This window comes from Colletotrichum siamense (assembly GCF_013390195.1).
Source record: "Colletotrichum siamense strain Cg363 chromosome Unknown KSG_Cg363_contig08, whole genome shotgun sequence".
In the NCBI taxonomy this organism is placed as follows: domain Eukaryota; kingdom Fungi; phylum Ascomycota; class Sordariomycetes; order Glomerellales; family Glomerellaceae; genus Colletotrichum; species Colletotrichum siamense.
The window spans coordinates 1,979,687-1,999,384 of record NW_023501021.1 but is presented as its reverse complement, the minus strand read 5'-3'; the positions used below and the strand labels follow the sequence as shown (position 1 = coordinate 1,999,384).

The 19,698-nt window shown below is 55.7% G+C and overlaps 5 protein-coding genes across 5 annotated transcripts; 4 read left to right on the top strand and 1 right to left on the bottom strand.

The window, feature by feature from the left end:
* Positions 1-468: 468 nt before the first annotated feature.
* srb4 (Mediator of RNA polymerase II transcription subunit 17) lies at positions 469-2,512 on the bottom strand (the record flags this gene model as incomplete). Its single annotated transcript, XM_036643975.1, has 2 exons — positions 469-2,176; positions 2,232-2,512. 2 exons carry the CDS (start codon positions 2,510-2,512, stop codon positions 469-471), a joined length of 1,989 nt encoding a protein of 662 aa, XP_036490382.1.
* Positions 2,513-4,885: 2,373 nt separating this feature from the next.
* On the top strand, positions 4,886-7,333 carry pfkA (ATP-dependent 6-phosphofructokinase; the record flags this gene model as incomplete). The annotated part of the gene is made up of 3 exons (XM_036643974.1): positions 4,886-5,599; positions 5,649-6,113; positions 6,164-7,333. 3 exons carry the CDS (start codon positions 4,886-4,888, stop codon positions 7,331-7,333), a joined length of 2,349 nt encoding a protein of 782 aa, XP_036490385.1.
* A 464-nt stretch (positions 7,334-7,797) lies between these two features.
* CGCS363_v012124 (KIN17-like protein) lies at positions 7,798-8,553 on the top strand (the record flags this gene model as incomplete). Its single annotated transcript, XM_036643973.1, has 1 exon — positions 7,798-8,553. One exon carries the CDS (start codon positions 7,798-7,800, stop codon positions 8,551-8,553), a length of 756 nt encoding a protein of 251 aa, XP_036490384.1.
* A 3,323-nt stretch (positions 8,554-11,876) lies between these two features.
* CGCS363_v012123 (uncharacterized protein) lies at positions 11,877-13,531 on the top strand (the record flags this gene model as incomplete). The annotated part of the gene is made up of 4 exons (XM_036643972.1): positions 11,877-12,143; positions 12,199-12,595; positions 12,649-13,491; positions 13,524-13,531. The coding sequence occupies 4 exons, from the start codon at positions 11,877-11,879 to the stop codon at positions 13,529-13,531; spliced, it is 1,515 nt and encodes a 504-aa protein (XP_036490380.1).
* A 4,036-nt stretch (positions 13,532-17,567) lies between these two features.
* Positions 17,568-19,262, top strand: CGCS363_v012122 (uncharacterized protein; the record flags this gene model as incomplete). Its single annotated transcript, XM_036643971.1, has 3 exons — positions 17,568-18,171; positions 18,231-18,994; positions 19,044-19,262. 3 exons carry the CDS (start codon positions 17,568-17,570, stop codon positions 19,260-19,262), a joined length of 1,587 nt encoding a protein of 528 aa, XP_036490379.1.
* Between the last annotated feature and the right edge of the window lie 436 nt (positions 19,263-19,698).

Here is a 19,698-nt window from a genome sequence, read left to right as displayed (position 1 = left end):
AGGTAACTTTGTTTTATTTCACCACTGCGGGATCTAGCAGTGGGTGTAAAGATGTTCTGACGATGTGTCTGGTGTTATACAAACCGTCCATGTAACGCCTGCTTTATCGCATTATTTGTCTCTGGAAACTATCCTCCCAACAGTGACTGTGCCGAGAGCACCGCCGTGGGAAACGGAGAGGCAGAGGTAGGAAAAAACCCAAAGTTTTATCAATGCCTCGAGCTAATCCAGAAGGTCATCGATGCTATGGAGGCCGTTGTTGTCGTCGATTCTGCCTAGCATCCTAGAAAACCCCTGAGAGGTGTATGGGCAATCCCACAGGTAGCCCTCAGGTGAGGGTAAGGAGTAATCCTCTGCCAAAGGTGACGAGCAGTCCCCTGCTGAGGCCGAAGAACAGTCCTCTAGTGGGGGTAAGCGGTAGTCCTCCGGTGAAGGGATGTAATCCTCTGGTGAAGTAGCCATGGCCGCCTAGGCCGCAGAAGTGGCCAAGTCGCTGGACTGGACGACTGCGTTGACGATGTGCGGGATCTGCATGGGCTCCGCGGGGCCGTAGGGGGACCACTTCCAGCGCTGTATCTTGGACTTTTGGTCTGCGGTGCGCCAGGCCGCGCCGACGTTGAGGATCGGTCTCTCGTCGGCGTCGCCGAGGATGTCGAAGCGGACCTCGCGGTTCTCGGTGTCGATGTCCCTGATGGCGGTGCCGCGGATGGATTTGGTCCACTCCGGGCGGGCGGGTTCTGAGGGCGACGGAGCTTGGGGAGGGGGGATGAGGGACATGGACCAGTCTGTCAGGGCGTGGGTGGCTGCGTCGGTGAGGTAGTCCTTCAGGGCGGAGAAGCTCGGGTAGGGGTCGCGGGAGGGCGGACAGGAACCCTGGAGGGTATTGGGCGCAGGTTCCGGATTGGGCGGCTCGGCGGCGTTTGGAAGCAGCTGGACTTGGAATTGGGTTGTTGTCAGGGGCGTAAGGAAGGTGCGGCCACGGATCTGCAGGCGGCACGTGGCGTTCAGGATGAGCTCGAGTTGAAAATCGGCTGGGGCGGTTGTGATCTGGTTCGCGAGGGCTTGTGACGCGCTGGGGCGGACGGAGGAGCCGCCTGAGCTGTTGCGTAGATCTGCTGTCGGGTAAGGCGGGGTGTTGAGGATGAAGTTGGCAGCGCTGACGCCGGCCTGACGGAAGACATTGGTGAGGTCGCCGGAGAACCGTGTGACTTGTTCTATCGCGCGGTCATGAAGTATCTTGGCCACGATGGGACGGAGAAGATGATATTGGTTTTGCGTCTGGTTGCGCCGCTGGTGAGGCGGTGTCGGTCGTAAGCGTTGAAGTTCATTTAGTCTGTGAGCGTGACTTAGGAAGATGTGCAGGCTCAGGTGCGTCGCTTCTGCAAGTGTGTTGTCTGGGTGGTCCTCAGCCTTGTTGGCGATGTCTTCGAGGTTCTCAAGCTCGAGGGTGAGGCTTGGACCGGAGGTTGGATTGAATGTGATGGCGGAATGGCTCGCGCGGACACCGTAGGAAGCGAGTGAGTGCGCTTCACGGTGCAGTTCGTGCCAAAGCTCCTGGGCAAAGATGGTGTTGCGCGCTTCGAGAACACGGTCTTGGAGCAGGGCAGTATCTGGCACGGATGTGCCGAAGGCGAGACGACCTGTTGTCTTGCCTGACCTGCCGATTGTGACGCCGAGACGTTGGCAGCCAGCGCCGACCCTGCCGTGTTGAAGCATTGCCGAACCGTCATCACCACGCCGTAAAGGGGCGAGACTGCTATTCCTGAACTCGGGTGACGCTTCTGAGAATCCGAACCTCACGCCCAGCGTTTGCTTCTCCGCCGGCAATCTACACATTGACCACCCAGCCTGACGCACCGCCAGGATCTCTCCCCAGTACTTTTCTTCGCGCTCGACCTCCTTGCTCAGGTGGCTAGCTGCCTTGTCCGCCGACTCCTTTGTGGTATTGATATCGATCAGGGCCCAGCCTAATGAGACGTCGCGGTTGTCCTTTGCTTTCTCAGCGTCGCGCTGTTTCTGCTCGTCGTTGTCTTCGCGCTTGGCGATCCCGAGGCTGCCGATGCCTACCCAGTCTCGCAGCTGGGCTGAAAGGGTAGTACCGGCTTGGGCAGGGCTCTCTTTCGAGAGAAGTAATGAGATGAAATCGAGTGCCATGAGCGCGGAGTTGTTGGCGGCACTGTAAAACGGTTGTCAGCACAAAATATTCCAGGCAAAAGAGTAGACCGACGCACTCGATATTTCTCAGCACTTCATTGCGCGCGGCGTTGGCGTCGGCTGGCTCCTCCTCGTCCTCGTTCCCGTCCGCCATGGCAGCATCCTCCTCCTCCTCCTTAACGTCGGCGACACCATTCTTGCGGTCCTCAATCTCTTGCTTCAGGCTTTCTTCCGTGACGTTGCGAAAGCCGCGCTCTGATTGTACGCGCGCGATGAATTCGGCAAGGTTCTTAGGCTTGCGACCGCCTGTCGGGGTTGGTTGCAGGGAGGAGAAGGGCATTGAGCTGCCCGACGCCATGGTGGGCAGTTTCTTGGTTGATGGATCGGAGACGGTCGGCTGGGTATATCGTGTACGGAGGAGGTCAGGTCAGGTTTTGCGTGCTAGCATGTTGCATCAAGGTTGCTGGTATTGGTGAGGCTGTGTTGCAAGGCTGGAGTTGGCCGTTGGAAGTCGCTACGGATTGGCTGGGGTGACCGTGATGGCCGTAGCTCCACAGAGCTTCTGGCCAATCAATCGGGCAGGTCCTCGGTCAGGCGCGCCTTCACACCGATGCCTCACCGAAGCAGGTATCGATAAGACCAAATCAAACGTCACTGGGAATATCATCAAGGCTCTCATCCCGTCGACGAGGTTCTCGTATCAACTAAGCAAGCAGGTTGGATAACACAGAGATTCAGGCTAGAATACCTCGCCGCCAGATCCGCGCTGGTGGGCTGTGGCGTGAAGCAGAGGTGAAAGCTGGCACTCGGCGGCATTGTGGGAAGGCATCAAACTGCGAGATGATTGAATACTGAATATCATGACTTGTGGTTGCACATGGGCAATTGAAGACTGAGGTCGAATGACTTGTCACTCGATGCCGTCGTTGCGGATTGTGAGTGTTCGCCTTCACTTCGGAGGCTTATCCCTGCATCCCTGCCAGCGCCTGGTCCTCCGCTGTTTGGGCTGGCATCTCTAGCCAGACGTCTTGAATGCATACTTGGACGGCTGCCGACGCCATTTATCTGGTCAAGAATGACATGCAATTCGCGACATGAGGTTGCGTAATAATGTAGATTAAGAGACTCTGGAATGGTGTTGATTTGTTCTGATGAAGAAGGGTTTAGGGTCAGAGAATCTGTCAATAAGACCTGGATGACCCCTCCACAGTCGCGGAGCCGCGCTCAGCAAAATCATTGGATTCAGCGGCAGCAATGACCGACTGCGCTTGACCCTGGACTGCTGGCCTGGTTGGCGCGTTCGGCGAGCCCCGCACTGGATTGGAGCTGGATGGAGGGGCAGTCTGAGTCGACGCTGGCGACAAGTCTGGACCTGGTAATAGTGGTGGATAAGGGTGGAAGCAGCCCAGAATAAGCCCGAGATGGGAGCAAGCCGAAGGAACCTTGTTTGGCGTTAAAACCCCTCACTCAGTAAAAAAAGAGCGAGAAAAAAGAGCATTGCCAGCCAGTTGCAGTATTTCCCTCACCAATGAGTGTGACTCGAAATCGGTTGACACAGCTATTCATGTGATGGATTCATTCGCCCTCAGTCAATAATTGAGCGATTAACAGCCAGCACCTCAGCCGCTGCAGATTTCCATTTCTTTTCTAGGACAGACGGCAGGCTGGCCTGCTTTCAAGACACAGAACGTCAGCGAGGATCCTTCTGCAACGAAGGGCTCAGCTAAAGATAATCCCCTGTCGGCGGGCTGACCAGTAACACGGCCTCCCGTGCCTGATTCAGCGACGCAAAAGGTTTCCATAGGCCGGTTGTGACGCCGGGCCCTGCAAATGTGACGACGCTCTGCGGTCTCTGCGGCCTCGGCGGCGTCTTTGCTGGGCTTGGCCGGAGCTCCCCCGCGCCACGATAAGCGATAAGAGCTCTCAGCCCACAACGTCACTGCCCTGATGCTGGCTTAGCGGGTGTCTTCCCAGGTAGGTGTGGCATCTGGTGCTTGCGCCGTTGCGGTGGTGCATCGGGGAGGGGCTGTCAGGTTGTGTTTTTTTTTTTTCCTTCTGCTTTGTTGTATGCTATTTTTTCGAGGTGCCAGCCCACGTTGCGACTCAAGTTGCTCTGCTCTCTGCATGCTCCAACCGTTTGGTGTCCATCATTCCCCGCCATAAAACATCCAAGGGCGCGCGCGCTATTATTATCCTGCCCTGGGAACCGACTTGTGTTTTGTGGTTTTGGGTTCGACCGGTCATTATTTCTGCGCGCCCTCCCGAGCCAAAAACAACCTGAACCCCAAGCCGAGCCAAGTGTGTCTCGCAGCTTCCCTTCGCCCTGCTCCGAGAGTTCCAGTTCCAGGTGCAAGCCCAAGCCCCTCAACCAAAGAAAAAAGGTACATACCTCCCGCATAGCTTCCAACCACCTCGCAGCTTCCAAGCTCTTGGCACCTACCCAAGGTACCTTTCCATACCTCTCATACCTCTCGCCTGCTCGCAAGTCAGTTCATGATCGTTGAACACTCCGTCCCCCTCCCTACCTCTGCCTGCGTTCCCCTAGTTTTGCGCACGGCCAGCCAACTTGCACCACCATCCCTTGGACATATTATACCACCATATCCGTACAAATATCCTCTAAGCCGACGTCGACTGACTGTCTTTCTCTAAAGGGTCTCCCTCCCCTTTCCCTAGTTGACTCCGGAGTCCCGAAAACCTACGAAACACTCCGTCCTCGACGTCCAAAACCATGGCCGCCAAGAAGAAGATCGCCATCATGACCTCGGGAGGTGACTCCCCGGGCATGAACGGCGTAGTCAGAGCCGTTGTCCGAACAGCAATCCACATGGGCTGCGATCCCTACTGCGTCTACGATGGATATGAGGGCCTGGTCCAGGGCGGCGACCAGATCCGCAAGGCTGCTTGGGGAGATGTGCGCAACTACCTTGGACAGGGCGGTACCTTGATTGGAACTCGCCGCTGCATGGCCTTCTACGAGCGTCCCGGACGATTGACTGCCGCGAAGAACATGATCCTCAACGGAATCGATGCCCTGATCATCTGCGGTGGTGACGGCTCCTTGACTGGTGCTGACAAGTTCCGTGCCGAATGGCCCTCCCTGGTTGAGGAGCTTATCTCGTCCGGCCAGCTTAAGAAGGAGCAGGTCGAGCCTTACAAGAACCTCAACATTGTTGGTCTGGTCGGATCCATTGACAACGACATGTCAGGCACCGATGCCACCATCGGCTGCTACTCAGCCCTCGAGCGCATCTGCGAGATGGTCGACTACATCGAGGCCACGGCCTCTTCCCACTCCCGAGCTTTCGTTATCGAAGTCATGGGCCGCCATTGTGGTTGGCTGGCACTCATGGCCGGTGTTGCTACGGGTGCTGACTTTATCTTCATCCCTGAAAAGCCTAGGGAGGAGAACTGGGAGGAAGAGATGTGCGAAATCGTGAAGAGGGTGAGCATGTCCAGAGGCCGGTACAGCTAAACAAGCTAACACACCCCAGCACCGAAGCTTCGGCAAGCGCAAGACCATCGTCATCATCGCTGAGGGCGCCAAGGACAGCAATGGCAAGAAGATCACGGCAGAGATGGTCAAGGATTTGCTCGCGGACAAGGACGGGCTAGCTCTGGATACTCGTGTCACAACCCTTGGTCACGTCCAGCGTGGAGGTACCGCTGTTGCTTACGACAGAATGCTGGCGACGCTGCAGGGTGTCGAGGCCGTCAGAGCTGTTCTGGAAGCCACCCCCGAGACCGAAACTTGCTTCATCGCCATTACCGAGAACCAGATCGTTCGCAGGCCTCTCATGCAAGCCGTTCAGGACACCAAGACGGTCGCGCAGGCCGTTGAGGAGAAGGACTTTGACAAGGCCATGTCTCTTCGAGATGCCGAGTTTTCCGAAATGTTCAACTCATACAATTTGACGACGAACGTCAGAGTAGACGACCACCATCTTCCTGAGAAGGAGGTCCGTATTAATCATCCCAAAACAATGAGACTACGCTGACAATGGAGCAGAGAATGAAGATTGGATTCATCAACGTCGGCGCGCCAGCTGGTGGTATGAACGCCGCTGTTCGCGCTGGTGTCGCCTACTGCCTTTCCCGCGGCCACGAGCCTGTTGCTATTCACAACGGTTTTGCTGGTTTCGCAAGACATCACGGGGACAAGCCCGTTGGTGCCGTGAGACCCTTCGATTGGCTTGATGTTGATAGCTGGGCTAGCAGGGGAGGATCTGAGATTGGAACCAACAGAGAGCTTCCGTCCGAGTCCGGCATGGAGCTCATCGCCAACCTCATTGAGAAGTACGAGTTTGACGCTCTTTTCCTGGTTGGTGGCTTCGAGGCCTACCACGCCGTGTCACAGCTGCGGAAGGCCAGGGAGTTGTACCCCTCCCTGTGCATTCCAATGGTGCTCCTGCCTGCCACCATCTCCAACAATGTGCCCGGCTCCGAATACTCTCTTGGCTCCGATACTTGCTTGAACGAGCTGGTCCAGTACTGCGACAAGATCAAGCAGTCGGCGTCGGCAACTCGCCGCCGTGTCTTCGTTGTCGAGACCCAGGGCGGTAAGTCTGGGTACATTGCTACGCTTGCTGGGCTTAGTGTCGGCGCAAGTGCTGTCTACACGCCAGAGGAGGGTATGGACCTTGAAATGCTGGCTGCGGACGTCCGTCACCTCCGCGATGTCTTTGCAAAGGACAAGGGCCAGTCATCGTCCGGTCGCCTTATCCTTATCAACGAGAAGGCCGACGATGTCTTCAACGCCAAGCTCATCGCCGACATCATCCGCAAGGAAGCGCGCGGAAGATTTGAGTCCCGCGACAGCATCCCCGGACACGTCCAGCAGGGAGGAGTCCCGTCGCCGATGGACAGATGCCGCGCCGTCAGATTGGCCATCAAGTGCATGCAGCATCTCGAGGAGTTCCGGCCCAAGTCTCATAACAGGTGCAAGAGGGATCCCATGAGCGCCTCTGTCATTGGAATCAAGGGTGCCAGCGTCATCTTCACCCCGGTCCTCGATCTCGAGGACCACGACACGGATTGGAAGAACCGCCGTCCCAAGGACGCTCACTGGGCGCACATGATGGAGGTGGTTAACATGCTCTCCGGCAGACCCTCTCACCACAAGCCCGAGAGGAAACTCAGTGGCCTCAAAGCCAAGGACGTCAAGAGAGGCCTCGAGTAATGAGCAGTACGACATGATAGAGCAGAGAAAGCGGGGTGTTAATGCAGGAAAAAACATTGGGGAGCAACAGGTGTTGTTTTAACGGGCGTGTCGGGGTTCGGTCTTTGATTACCTAGGGAAACTTATGAAATGCATTTCTATTAGACTCCAGCCCGGACGCGACATTGTCTTAAACATGCATGAGCTTTCAAAAGTGCATTCTTTCGACATGCTCAGCCCTCTCGTTTTCTCTGGTTTTCGCAAGGTAGGTTGAAGGAGTCAAGTCCCACCGCAACGGCCTCAGTTTCGATCCCTGGTCTCCTATTGGCTTGTTAAGCGAGCCAATCGGTGCTTTGTGGTAGGTCGTCATTCCCGACGGTGTCTGAGCTTCTGATTCCCTACCTAACCTCTCACACCCCTATCAACATTCCCTCAATACATGTCGGTCAAGTGCTGGTCGCAGCCTCACTTGACTTACAGCCAAAATGCCACACGATCCAGGCTCCGCGCGCCATGTGGATAAGAAAATGAAGATGGTGGGCCTTGGCCGCCTGCGATGGTACTGTACACCCTGCGACAAACAGTGTCGGAACGAGAATGCTTTCAAACAGCACACTCTCTCCGAGTCCCACTTTCGTCGAATACAGAACATCGGCAACGTGAACGAGACTATCAACAACATCTCGCAACAGTTTCAGGCCGAGTTCCTCGATCAGTTGCGGACAAGCCACCGAGAGAAAAGCGTGCATTCGAATCGCTTTTACCAGACCTACATCGCCAACAAGCATCACACTCATCTTAACGCAACGCGTTGGCATTCGCTCACCGACTTCGTCAAGTTTCTCGGCCGCGAAGGGCTCTGTCGCGTCGAGGAGAAGGACGATGGGCTGTTCATCGCCTGGATCGACCGTTCGCCGGAAGCCCTTCGCCGAGCGGCGGACTCGAGGAAGAGAGACCAGGCTGAGGCGGCCGATCAGATGAGGGAGGAAGACTTGATCCAAGCACAGATCGCAAGGGCGCAAGCACAAACTAAGGTGACCGCCACGGCTGCCGCGCCCGAGTCTGCCTCCACGTCCATCGAACCCGGCCGTACCGTCGGCTTTCAACTGCCAACCAGTCGCAGCTCGAAGGAGGAGAGTAAAATGAGTCAAGGAAAGAAGCCCCTTAATATTTTCAAGACAGCCAAGCAGCCGATGAAGAGGAAACGGACTGATTCACCAGTTTTCGTGGCACCAACTTGACAGACAGCTGTGAAAGAAGTACCTATTATAGCCTCAACACAGTGACAGGACGCCGACCAGGGCAATACACTGTGGGTACGTCGTAACCAGGTATGCCGCTTTGAGTTAGGGGGGTTCTGAGGAGGGAAGACACACAGCAGGAGAGAACCGGGCTAGGACTGCCCTACATGTTCAGGCGACGTTTCTTCATGATGGTAAAGTAATAAGTTCGAGAGCAGGCGGGCCGAACGATGATGCCATGTCGAGAGGCCGATAAGTCTATTTGTGAAGTGGTTGGAGTATTCAAGACACTCAACCCGTTGCCCTTCTAGGTAGGCAGACACCAGGGTTGGATAAATACATTGTCCGTTTTCCGGGAAAGACTACCTTAAACCTCAAGATAATCAATAGCTGTGAAACCGGAAAAGGTACTCTCTCCCATATGGCCGCGTAGTACGTTCGTCGTTAAAGCCACCAGCCTAGGAAGTAGGACAAAGCACTGGTGGCAAGCAATGCAACATATCTAAGGCCAGCATGTAGGAGCATGGTAGGCTAGGACAGTGCTTCTATCTGCGTCAGCCTCTGTATAAAGCGGCATGAGCAGGAATTCTGGAATTGGAATCATGCCAAGCATGTGGCTCACCCAGCTCACCTTCCATCACCTCTCCTCCGGCCAAAGCAGCCACAGCTCAGGCTCTGCACCAGAAACGAGCTTGAACAGCGAGAATTGTCGGGATGACTAGTAAGGGGAACCTGCGAAATGCATTACCATTAGACTCCGACTCCGATGAACCACGACGTCGCTTTAGACATGCATGCTAAGCTACACGCCATAAGCTTAGCACTTATCCTAGCCTTACAAAGAGCTGAACTTCGGACTGTAGTAAGCAAGCACCAGGATGTTGCTGCGTCCTTCCCCTTTGAGGTTGGGCTTCCGTCCAATTGACCGGCCGGTCTGGAACTTGCTCCTTGAAGCCCCCATTTTCATAAAACAGGGTTATCCATCCACTCACCCGACTGAAATCCCGAATTGATCGGACTGCTACACTGGAAGCCGTGGTGTGGCATTTCGGTGTTTGCTCTTGGCCTACTTTACTCGTCGAGGTACGCTTGCTAAGTAGCCTATTACAGCACCTACAGTTCTCGAATCAGCTTCAGACCGGGCTTCTCTCTCTTGGAGTGATGGGACAGGGAGCCCATGATGCTTGTTTGCGACGCTGCGCTGGTATTGGCTTCCATAACTACTGTGACTTTTGTCTCGTCGTTTTTGAAGGGGGGTTTGGCGCATCTTTGCTATGGTGTTGTACAGGTGCCGAATATGAGCTGTCCGTGGCTTCTACCCTTTCTGCATGACACGATACGCCCGCACTTCCAATGTTGACTTCTCATATACCAAAGCGGGAACATCTTTCCTTTCCTTTTCCACGGAGTCGTATGCTACTTGATCGGAGGAAAGTAAACAGAACGAAAAAGTCGATGCCATGGTTGAGAAGCTGTAAGAGCTCCAAGTTCTAGACACTCGACAAAGTACCCACCCGAAGCAAATTTCTAATGTTGATGAAGACTGGCTGTGTTCGTTTATATTTCAAGTCCTCGTATTTGAAAAATGTAGAGGGCGCTTGCAACCAACGGTGTGAACTTTCCAGCTATCTTTCTCAGAATGTGTTTAAAACTTGCGAAACCGTCAGTGCGGTCATTCACTTATTCCTCTTTTCCCGCCTTTCGCAAAGAAACCCCCGAACCACAAGGTGGCCCGTTTATTCCAGACGAGATGCCCGTCCAGTCTGTCGCCGACGAGGGGGGCGATTGTGTGGACTTCCTCGATGAGTTTGACCACCTTGTCGTCGGTTTTAACAGTTGTCTTGGAGGGTGAATGATATTTCTTTCTTCTGTCATCGTGGCAAGGAGAGGCGTAAAAGGGCCAATGAACGGCACGCGGGAGTTTGGGACGTGATCCAGGAAAGCAAGCGTCTTTCCTCTTAAATCCTCAAAAACGGTGTACCTCCATCCATACCAGAATTGTTGCAGGATCAGGTTTCCTGACAGCTCCCGTGATTGCATCAAATCCCATGAAAGCGCAGCAGCAGTGCCATTCATTTACCGGGCTGTCGGGCCATCGCCAACCCAACAGCATCTCACCCTGAATGCTTGTCTTCACGACACACTCGTGGATACTAAAAGATGACAAAAGTCCGAGCCGGAGTTGCATTTAAATCTCCAATCTCCCCCAACCTCTCGCGATCAACAATGGAGCAACGCCGATGGAACATGGGATACGAGAGCCAGGGAGCGGCGGGCGGGAGGGCCTAGAATGGGCCCTATCTCGCTTCTTTTCACTGCATTCGTCCCCGTCGAGGTCTGCTGAAGCACTGCGTTGCAACCGTAACCCGCAAAAATCTCGACCGGGAAACCACCTGTCCGTGGGTTGGTTCATGGTTGCTTACTGAGCTTAGCCCCCCGCTTCTGACAGGGATGTCGGCGAAGAGCCAGTTGATCCTTTCCTCTCGAGTGCCGTAGATATCAAAAACCTCGGGACCGAGATTGATGAAGATCTTGTCCAGATCTCTTATTACAAAAAGACCGTGACTTACCACAGCCACAAATCGGATGTGGATAAACCACCCAGGCTTCGCAGGTTTTGTGCCCATACGAATCCTTCCAGCCCTGACTTGAGTAATCAAACAGGCCCCCCAAGGCTGGTTACATCAGCTACTTCGCTACTGCACTACCGTGATTAATCGCAGCCAATGCCGAGCCTTGCCTTCGAGACCCCCCCTGATTGCCACCATTTGCTGGTCCAACGAGCTGAGCGCAGACGCGCCGGGGGTTGCAACGGGCAGACACTCGATGGTCGTCTTACGCTTACATTTGGGGGCTATCAAGTAGATGTCCGCCAGCTGGGATTGACAAAGACGAGACGTTGAAGAGGTCAAGTCAGTTGCAAGGATGCTCGTTAGGTGCGGGCGAGCGAATGCTTCGCCTTCTGGGCCACAGCCTAGGGCTAGCCCGCAGTAGTGCTGCTGCAGGTCGAGCAGGCGGGTGAGCTTTCCGCCTTGGGTCTCGGAGGGTATGGAGATGAGCATTCGGTGTCTAGACCCTTGAATACCGTCAGTTCAACATCCCTGTAGGGAGATTGATAAACCCGGTCTCCCCCCCGGATCGCGATCTCGTCCTTCATCTTCCATTCTCTTCGTGTTCGTTGAACGTCGGTCAACTACTAGGTCTGACTGAATGGAATCTCCGAGTACTCCGCAGCAGACTGCCACGCTATCTCGACTGTGAATCAAGCATCGCCCGGCTGCGGGGTGTTCTGTCGTTTCCGCTGCGTATTAACCAACGCCGGCATGGCGCGGCCGGTCTTGAAGATCGTCCTGGGGGCGATGCTTTTCTCTCCGGCAACGTGTCTCATGTCGTGGTGGACGGAGCTGAGCCCTCAGATTGCGATGCAAGATCCTACAACGCTCAAAATCCTCCATAGCGCGTGCAATAGTAACTCCACACCCATATTCCCCACGGACGGAAAGAATGCGTTCGACTTGCAGAAAACTCCTCGGAACGGTTCAGCCCTCGCGGGAGCGGGATGGTATGATACGGCACAGTTGCTGACAATGGTTTGTTTGAGCGGCGTCCGACCATATGCTGCTACTTACTGACGCGTCGCAACAGGCATCGATTTTCTACCAGACAGAGGACGGGTCGATCGTCAACGGTTACTTTGAGTGCGACATGTCGACAGGCCTCTACGACAAGAAGGGAGAATACACCATCTCGTCTACGGCGAATGTGAAATCCATCCATGACGAGACAGGTCTCGCGGTCGAGCTGCTGGGGTCGGAAAACGGATATCGCGTATTCTTCCATGATGAGGACAGAAGGGTTAATGTCATGGCATACACGGTCAAGGACGACTGGCGATGGAAGGGCCGGATTTCTCAAGACCAAGCGAATTCGACGGTGCTGACCTCAACGCACTCGGGCCAGCTGAACATGTCTGTCGTCTTTCCCAAAGACGCTGAAACCCTCGAAATCTCGAGATACTTCAAGGATGAAACTTGGCATCTCGGTCCGTCTTATCGTACCCGTTCTGTTCGCAGCGAAGTGCTAACATGCCCAAAGCCACGTTGCCTCGGACTCTCACCAACGACACGCTGACGAATAACACCGACACAGCCGACATCGTCGTTGACTCGTCTCTCACGCCCAACCTCACGTTGACGGCCTGGCCGACAAACTTGACGCATTTGGTCGCCTCCGTCGACGGATCGTACGTGAGGAGTCTATTTTACCTCGGAACCGATTCCAAACTTCATCAAATTTCAAACGTCAACGGGGCATGGACGATGATGTCAGAGCAAGATGAACGGCTTTGGCCGGTGGCTGACGATGCCGGAGGCGCGTTGACAGTGACGAACAACTTCGACACGAATGAAGTATGGCTTTGGTACCGCTCAAACGGCAGCTGGGCACAGCTTTACCACGGCACTGACGGCCTCTGGACACAAGCCAGCGTAGTTCCCAGCTTCAACGCGACGAAGACGGCCGAGAATGATCCGAACGGGACGTCGACAGCATCGAGCGCATCCGCCAAGCCGGCAGTCTTGTCCACTGGAGCGAAAGCTGGCATCGGAGTTGGAGTCACTGTGGGAGTTATTGGCTTTGCGGCAGTGGTGGCTCTGTTTTGTGTCCGGAAAAGACGGCAGCAAAGGGCCTTGAAAGAAGCGCGCCTGAAGGAAATCGAGGCTGCTAACGGACACACGTCTCCCGGGAATAGCCTCCAAGGATCCGGCGGAGTGGGGCCGTATACGGAGTACGGGAGCCCAGAGAATCCGACAGAGAAGCTCGGAACGCAGATACTGGAGGCCGACGCCACACAACCGCCACAAGAACTGGATGTAGGCGAAGTGTACGAGCTTGTCGGAGAAGGACACTTAGGAGAGATGGATGCGACAGGGCAGAACGGTGCGAGGAGGAGCATTGGGGGCTGGAGGGAGGTGCATGAGGAAAGGTAGTAAGGCCGTGAGCTGCACCGAACGAAGTACGAATAATGACCGCAATGAACAAAGTCCTTGATCGGCTGTTTCCCCCGGTGGTAAAGTGAGTGAAGGCGAACCCTTGACGGAAAGACTCGTTCGATGTCAAGGTAGCACCGGCTCGCCCGTCACCACCAACGCTTCGCGTAGATTGATTGCGGCGATGGTGTTGCGTTCCTGAACCAAGGCTCCTGGGGTTCCGCGGCTTTGGAGCCTGTTAGTTTCAGCTACCCGCCCATCACGAAGTTGACTTCAGCCCAGGGGCATGGGTCGAGAAAAGGGGAAGTTCCCGCGCCTACCGAGCGCTAGAAAGACGTAGGGCTGGTCTGTTCCAGAAGCGTTGCTCATGCTCTTCTGACCAGAGGCCTGTATCGATTTCCCCATTGCGTGTACGGCGACAAGGCGACGCCGAGCTACGGCTGACGAAGCGGGCCATTTCTGACATTGGGGGCCTGTTGGTGTGGTGGACGGTGACCAGGGTGATTGTATGGAGCTTTCCTGCAGCTGGCCAATGAAGAAACGTAAAAGGCAACTGTGTCGTAGAGGCAGACATGGCATTCTCAAATAGTGACAGCCGGGCTGTGTCTCATGATGGTGTGGGAGGTCACCACCTGCGGGAGGAACTCGTGAACGAGCCGGATGATGTCCTGACTCTGCTCAGGGTCCCCCAGGATGTCGGCTCAGCCCAATCAGCAGTGGGTTCGCGGGCACCTCCTGGTCCATCATGGGTTGGGGCGATAGACGAGGGAAATGGAGGGTCGAGAAAACAGATGGGAAGCGGCAAGATGGGCGTGTGATGTGCGGACGAAGGAGCTTGTCTTCGGTTCAGACCGTCGGGCTCGTTGACAGCTGGGCCGGTCCTGGCGATCAGGCTGGAGCGGGAACCACGATATCCTGGTCCGATCGGTGAAGACAGAACCCAACTGCGGAGTGTCTGGCAGCAAGCGGCGCGAACAAAGAGACTCTCGGCAGGTCTCTCTCGATGTCGGTAAAATGTTGGTTCACTTGTCGCCGAAGTTGCGCATGTTGGGTGAGGTGCAATACTGCGCAGCTCCAAGCTGGTCCGGAGAGACGTGGAATGCGACTTAATGATGGAAAGCTTCTGTTTAGAACAGGGAAACCGGGGCCGGGATCAAGGTAAAGAGTCTATCCAGGGAGCATCCCCGGCAGTTGTCAGGATTCCTGAATTGGGTTTGAAGAGTGGAATTGGCCGAAGCGGCAGGTAAGGTGTGAAGCACTGAAGACAGGTACCTTAATATGCCAACTTACTCGCAACATGTCGCTGGATTTCTAGTGTCTCTGGTGCTGTCCCAAAGCTGCCTTGGCGTGTGGAAGGGAGCGACGAAAGTGGGCAGAGTGGAGGGGCATGGGCGAGAGACGATGGAAAGGCGACTTGCGAGCGGGAGACGCTGGTTGGTGTGGATGCAGAATTGCGTCAGTGTTTTTTTGGTGATGGGCCGGAGCAGAAGTTGACAACGGGGAGGCTGGGCGAGGAGCTGTGAGTGGACGTGGAGGGGCAGGAGGGGGAGGGGGAGGGGAAGGCAGAGCAGCAGGCAGGTGGTCACTTCCTTAGCGCAAGACTAGAGCACCGAGGTGAGCAAGCGACAGTGGAGAGACACAGAAGGAAGGAAGGAGGGAGCTCCGGGCTGCCTGCCTTCCTTCCATGTGATGAGAAAGTGAGAGGGAAGAAAAAAAAAGTTGGAAACCACGACCTCACCTCACACAGACACAGCGAACTGGATCCACTTTTCCAATCGTCTTAGCTTCTTCCCGCTCTTTCCTTTCCACTTCCACAATTAGGACGGCAGGGCAGGACGGGCAGGGCGGACCACACTCACGACCTGGACGCTGGACTCGACTCCCCTCCCCGTCCCTCCCTCACTGCCCCCCCTGTTTCATCGGCTTCCCAGTAATAGCAACAGCACAATAAGGACTAAGGATCTAAATCAGGTCTTTCGCGCAGGTGAACCAGCTTCATGCGCCGGGCAGCACGCAAGACGAGCTCTTTTTCAGGGACACGAGGCTCCATTGTCCCAAACCTGGGGTGGCATTGAAGATGTAAGATGGAACGCTGGTGGAAGCAGTCGGACAGGCTGTTGAGAGACGTGGAAGTTGACAACGAGCACGCAGTAGAACTTCAATACCCATCTAAGGCATTTTACTTGGATATCCATATGTCATATGCAGTATGCCGTATGCTGTCTGCTGCATGCTTTTGTCGTCTGCCTGTCGTGTGTCATCACAAGTACCAAACATCTTCCCTCGTCCATTCAGAATCCTGAATTCGAGCCGCCAACAGCTGGTGGAAACTCGAGCTGGACCTCGGACTGGCCTTTCCTTTCTATTTGCGCCCTGCCTGCTGCCGCAGCGTCTAGACCTGCAAGTCACAAGTCAGGACCCTGTTCATTGGGCAGCCGGGAGATCGGTGAGAGCAGCAGCGCCCATTTGCCTGTTGCGCAACGGACCTTCGTCAGGGCCCAAGAGGCGAACAAGCACTCAGCCTGCACCGCCGCCAGTGCCCAAGTGGATGCCTCGAATGCATCCAAGTGGATGATGAGGTGAATCGACGAGATTGCCTCAAGTCTTCTCTGCATCTTCTGCGCCTTTCCGCTGCCTACCGCCGTCGTGGTGCCCATCGTCCTCTCGGCTTCTCTCGCTCTGCCCGTCATCCACCGCAGCAGCAACCTCACTCTGCCTCTGCTGCTCCCAAGTGCAACCTTGCTTAAACTTCGTTGCTTTTGTTTGGCCCAACCCGCCACAGCCTGCATCATTGACTCCTAGTTCCAGATTGCTGGAGCCTTCTGCCGTCCGCCTGTCCTCGTTCTTGCTTCATCTGACTGGGCAGGCAGCCTTCGGTGCAGCAGATCCGCCCGTAGGGCTTCCTTCCCGTCCAACGAACCCAAACCCAAACGAACACAGACCTATCCGTAAGGTGCAAACTGTTGAATCACTCGAGAGTCCATCGTGCCTCCTCGCCCCTCGGCACTCACTCATCCAAAGAGCACAACGCGGCCCAAAATCCGGGGCCTCAACACCACACCCTCGATCGGCTTTGCGACGACATCCCTACCGTCCCGCTACCCGCAGCAACATAGACAAAACGTCGGGAACACCCCTGCTCAGTGACAGCGGACAGCGGTTCACCGCGCGGCGCACGCCCACAGTTGGAAGAAGTGGACAGAACCTACGAGCCAGCATCCAGCAACCTAACAAGCCCGCAAGCCAGGCCGCTGCATCGCGCAAACCCGGCCAGCCCCTCCCATTTCCATCACTGCCCTCTTCTTCCTGTTCCCGCCCACCTCACCACCACTCAACACCACTCCCTCACTCACTCACTCACTCCCTCCCGCCAGTCCGTCCCTCCCAGTCCTGGTCCCAGTCCCAGCCCTGGTTCACGTCCACATCCACATCCACGGCCCCCTCCATCATCCACCCTCCAGCCCAAGTCCCAAGTCCCAAGTCCCCCACGAACGGACGGCACACGCAGCCTGCTTCTCCTGCCGGTCTATATCACCTGTCGGTTGCCTTTATTACATACCACCTACCTACATACGCACTTACATACATACCCAGCGTCTGCTGCTGTGGTATGACGACGTTACTCCCACTCTGACTCTTCTCTTCCCTCTTCCTCTCACTCACTCTTCTTCTCTTCACCCCCTCTTCTCACTCTTAGCCGGCTAAGCTCTAGCTCGGCCCTCTGATTAAAGTCCCATCCTCCCTACACTTCCGTCTTGCCGCTCACTCCTCTGCGCCGCGAGGGAAGTCTGGCTCTTTTCTAACCCATTTCCCGGGCCACTTCATTTGTTGCGCAAGATACCCGTGTCTGGTCACCTTAGTGTTGCCGACCCTCACGCTACCCTCTGCGCTACACGACCGCCAAACGGCTTACTACCCCGCCATTCATCCCACCTGTTCAGACAAACTCCCCCAACAAACAACCACAAACGCCTTTGCTGCAGCTTCCCGAAACGATAAACGCTTATCGTTTTTCTTCCTGCAAAAATGGCTTACCGGTCCAACGAGTTCGAAGACCGTTTTTACGAGCCCCGCCGCGAGAGGGATTCCTCGAGCCGAGTCGCATTCAATGACGTCGAAGTCCGCGACAGGCCTCGTGAGCGCGAGGGCGACCGCCTCCGCTTCTTGCGTGAAGAGCGCGCTCCCGAGGCTGGTGCCATGGTTTTGAGCCGCCGCGAGGTTGAGTCGAGAGAGCTCTCAAGGCCTCGCCAGCGCAGTCCGAGCCCTGTTTACCGCGAGCGTGTCATTCGTAGGGCTCGCAGCTCGTCTCCCCCGCACCATCACCACCACGACCAAGAGCTTGAGCGGTCAAGAGTCCGCATCTCTGAGCGCGAACGGGAGGTTCGCAGCCCTTCTCGCGGCCCTCCTCCCGAGCTGATCCGCGCTCGTTACGTTGAGCGACAACGCTCGCCATCTCCTCCACCTCCGGCCAGAGAACGCAGCCGTGTTGGTGTGCGCATCGTGGAAAAGGAAAGAGAGCGGATCCCGTCTCCTTCGCCCTCGCCTCCACCTGCACCTGCCCCTCCTCAGGTCATTCGTGGACCGACGATTGAGAGAGAAGTCATTACTCACTACCGCGATATTGACCATGGTAAGCACCAGACAACATTCACAAAAATTGGTATGAATCAAATATCTGACTTGGGCCAGGTGTCACTCGGGTCCCTAGCCCTCCCCCTCCTCCCCGCCCCGCACCTCGACCTATGACCCGGACCGAAGACCGGGAACTGGACATCGACATCACGACCTCCCGCAACAGGACCGACATCGACATTCACCGATCAACAAGCCGTCACCGCTCTCCCAGTAGAGAGCGCCGGTCACCCGCCTTCAAGGACAGCAGAGACCTTGTCATGAGCACCGACCGCCTGCGTATTGATGACCGCCAGTACTTTGGCTCCCGCCGTAGGGCTCATTCTGCTGCTGCCCGCACCCCCGTTGAGGAGGAGGCTGAGTACATCACCTCCAAGATTGACCAACGGGGCAAGATGGGCGAGGCCTGGGGCGGTGCCACGAAGGATTGGACCATCGTGGACGTGCCTCCCGGAACTGAGCGCGTGCAGATGGACGGCGTCGGCGGCGGCTCTGCCGAGGTGACCTGGCAGCGCTACAACGGAGTGAGGCGGGCCAAGTTCGTTCCTGAACGCGATGGTGCCCCTACTCCCGTCCCGGCTCCGGCCCCCGCCTTGCCCTCGCCCAGAGACTCTCGTGATCGTCTCAGTGTCCAGGTTTACGACCGCGAGACTGAGATTGACATCGAGAAGACCAAGGAGCGTCGTGCGCCTCCCAAGAAGCGTAATGAGATGTGGACCGAGATCACCAAGGACCTTGTCATTCGAGACGCCATCATCGAGTTGGGCTACGACTTTGAGGAGACTGAATATTTCTTCTACATTATGCAATATTTGAAATACGTAAGCTTTGTCTCCCACCTAGTTCATAGCTGTCGCTAATCATCCACAGGACGACGTTTTGGAGCTGGTCAAGGTCTCGGATGAAATCCGCCAATTCCGCAAGCACCGTGTTCGCGAGATTGAGTATGAAAAGGAGTGGCGCGACGACTGGGACCGCCGCCACGGACATCACCACCACCACCGCCTGCCTAGCAAATACGACGATGAGCGGGTCTACGAGCGCGAGGTTGTTTACGACAGCGCAAGAGAACGTCCCAGACGGTGGTAAACGTGCAGCACATGATGATTTACGGATATATAAATGCGGTTGCCCTGGCACCTATCCAAGGTGTGAGATCAGCGGGCGGTAAGGCGCTCTACAACGGATTCGGACTACAGAACATGTCATTTCGGGACGTGACGTACTGGCATTAGAGAACGGATCTGCCTCGGGGGGCTGTGTGTCTTCTTTTCTCATTTTACCCATTTACTGGCTTTTCTGCCCGGCACATGTGTAACGATTTACGAACACTACATAGCGGCGGAGAATAGGGCGGAGTTAGATTGTATTAGGATCAATAACGATTTATGACACAAATGCCTGCTTGCCTTTCGTGATTTAAAATGTGGCTGACCCAAGTGCTGGGTATTAAACGAGTTTTGTCGACGCAAGTGACAATTAACACTTGCCAGTGTGAAAGTTTGACCTATGAGTAGGTGTATCG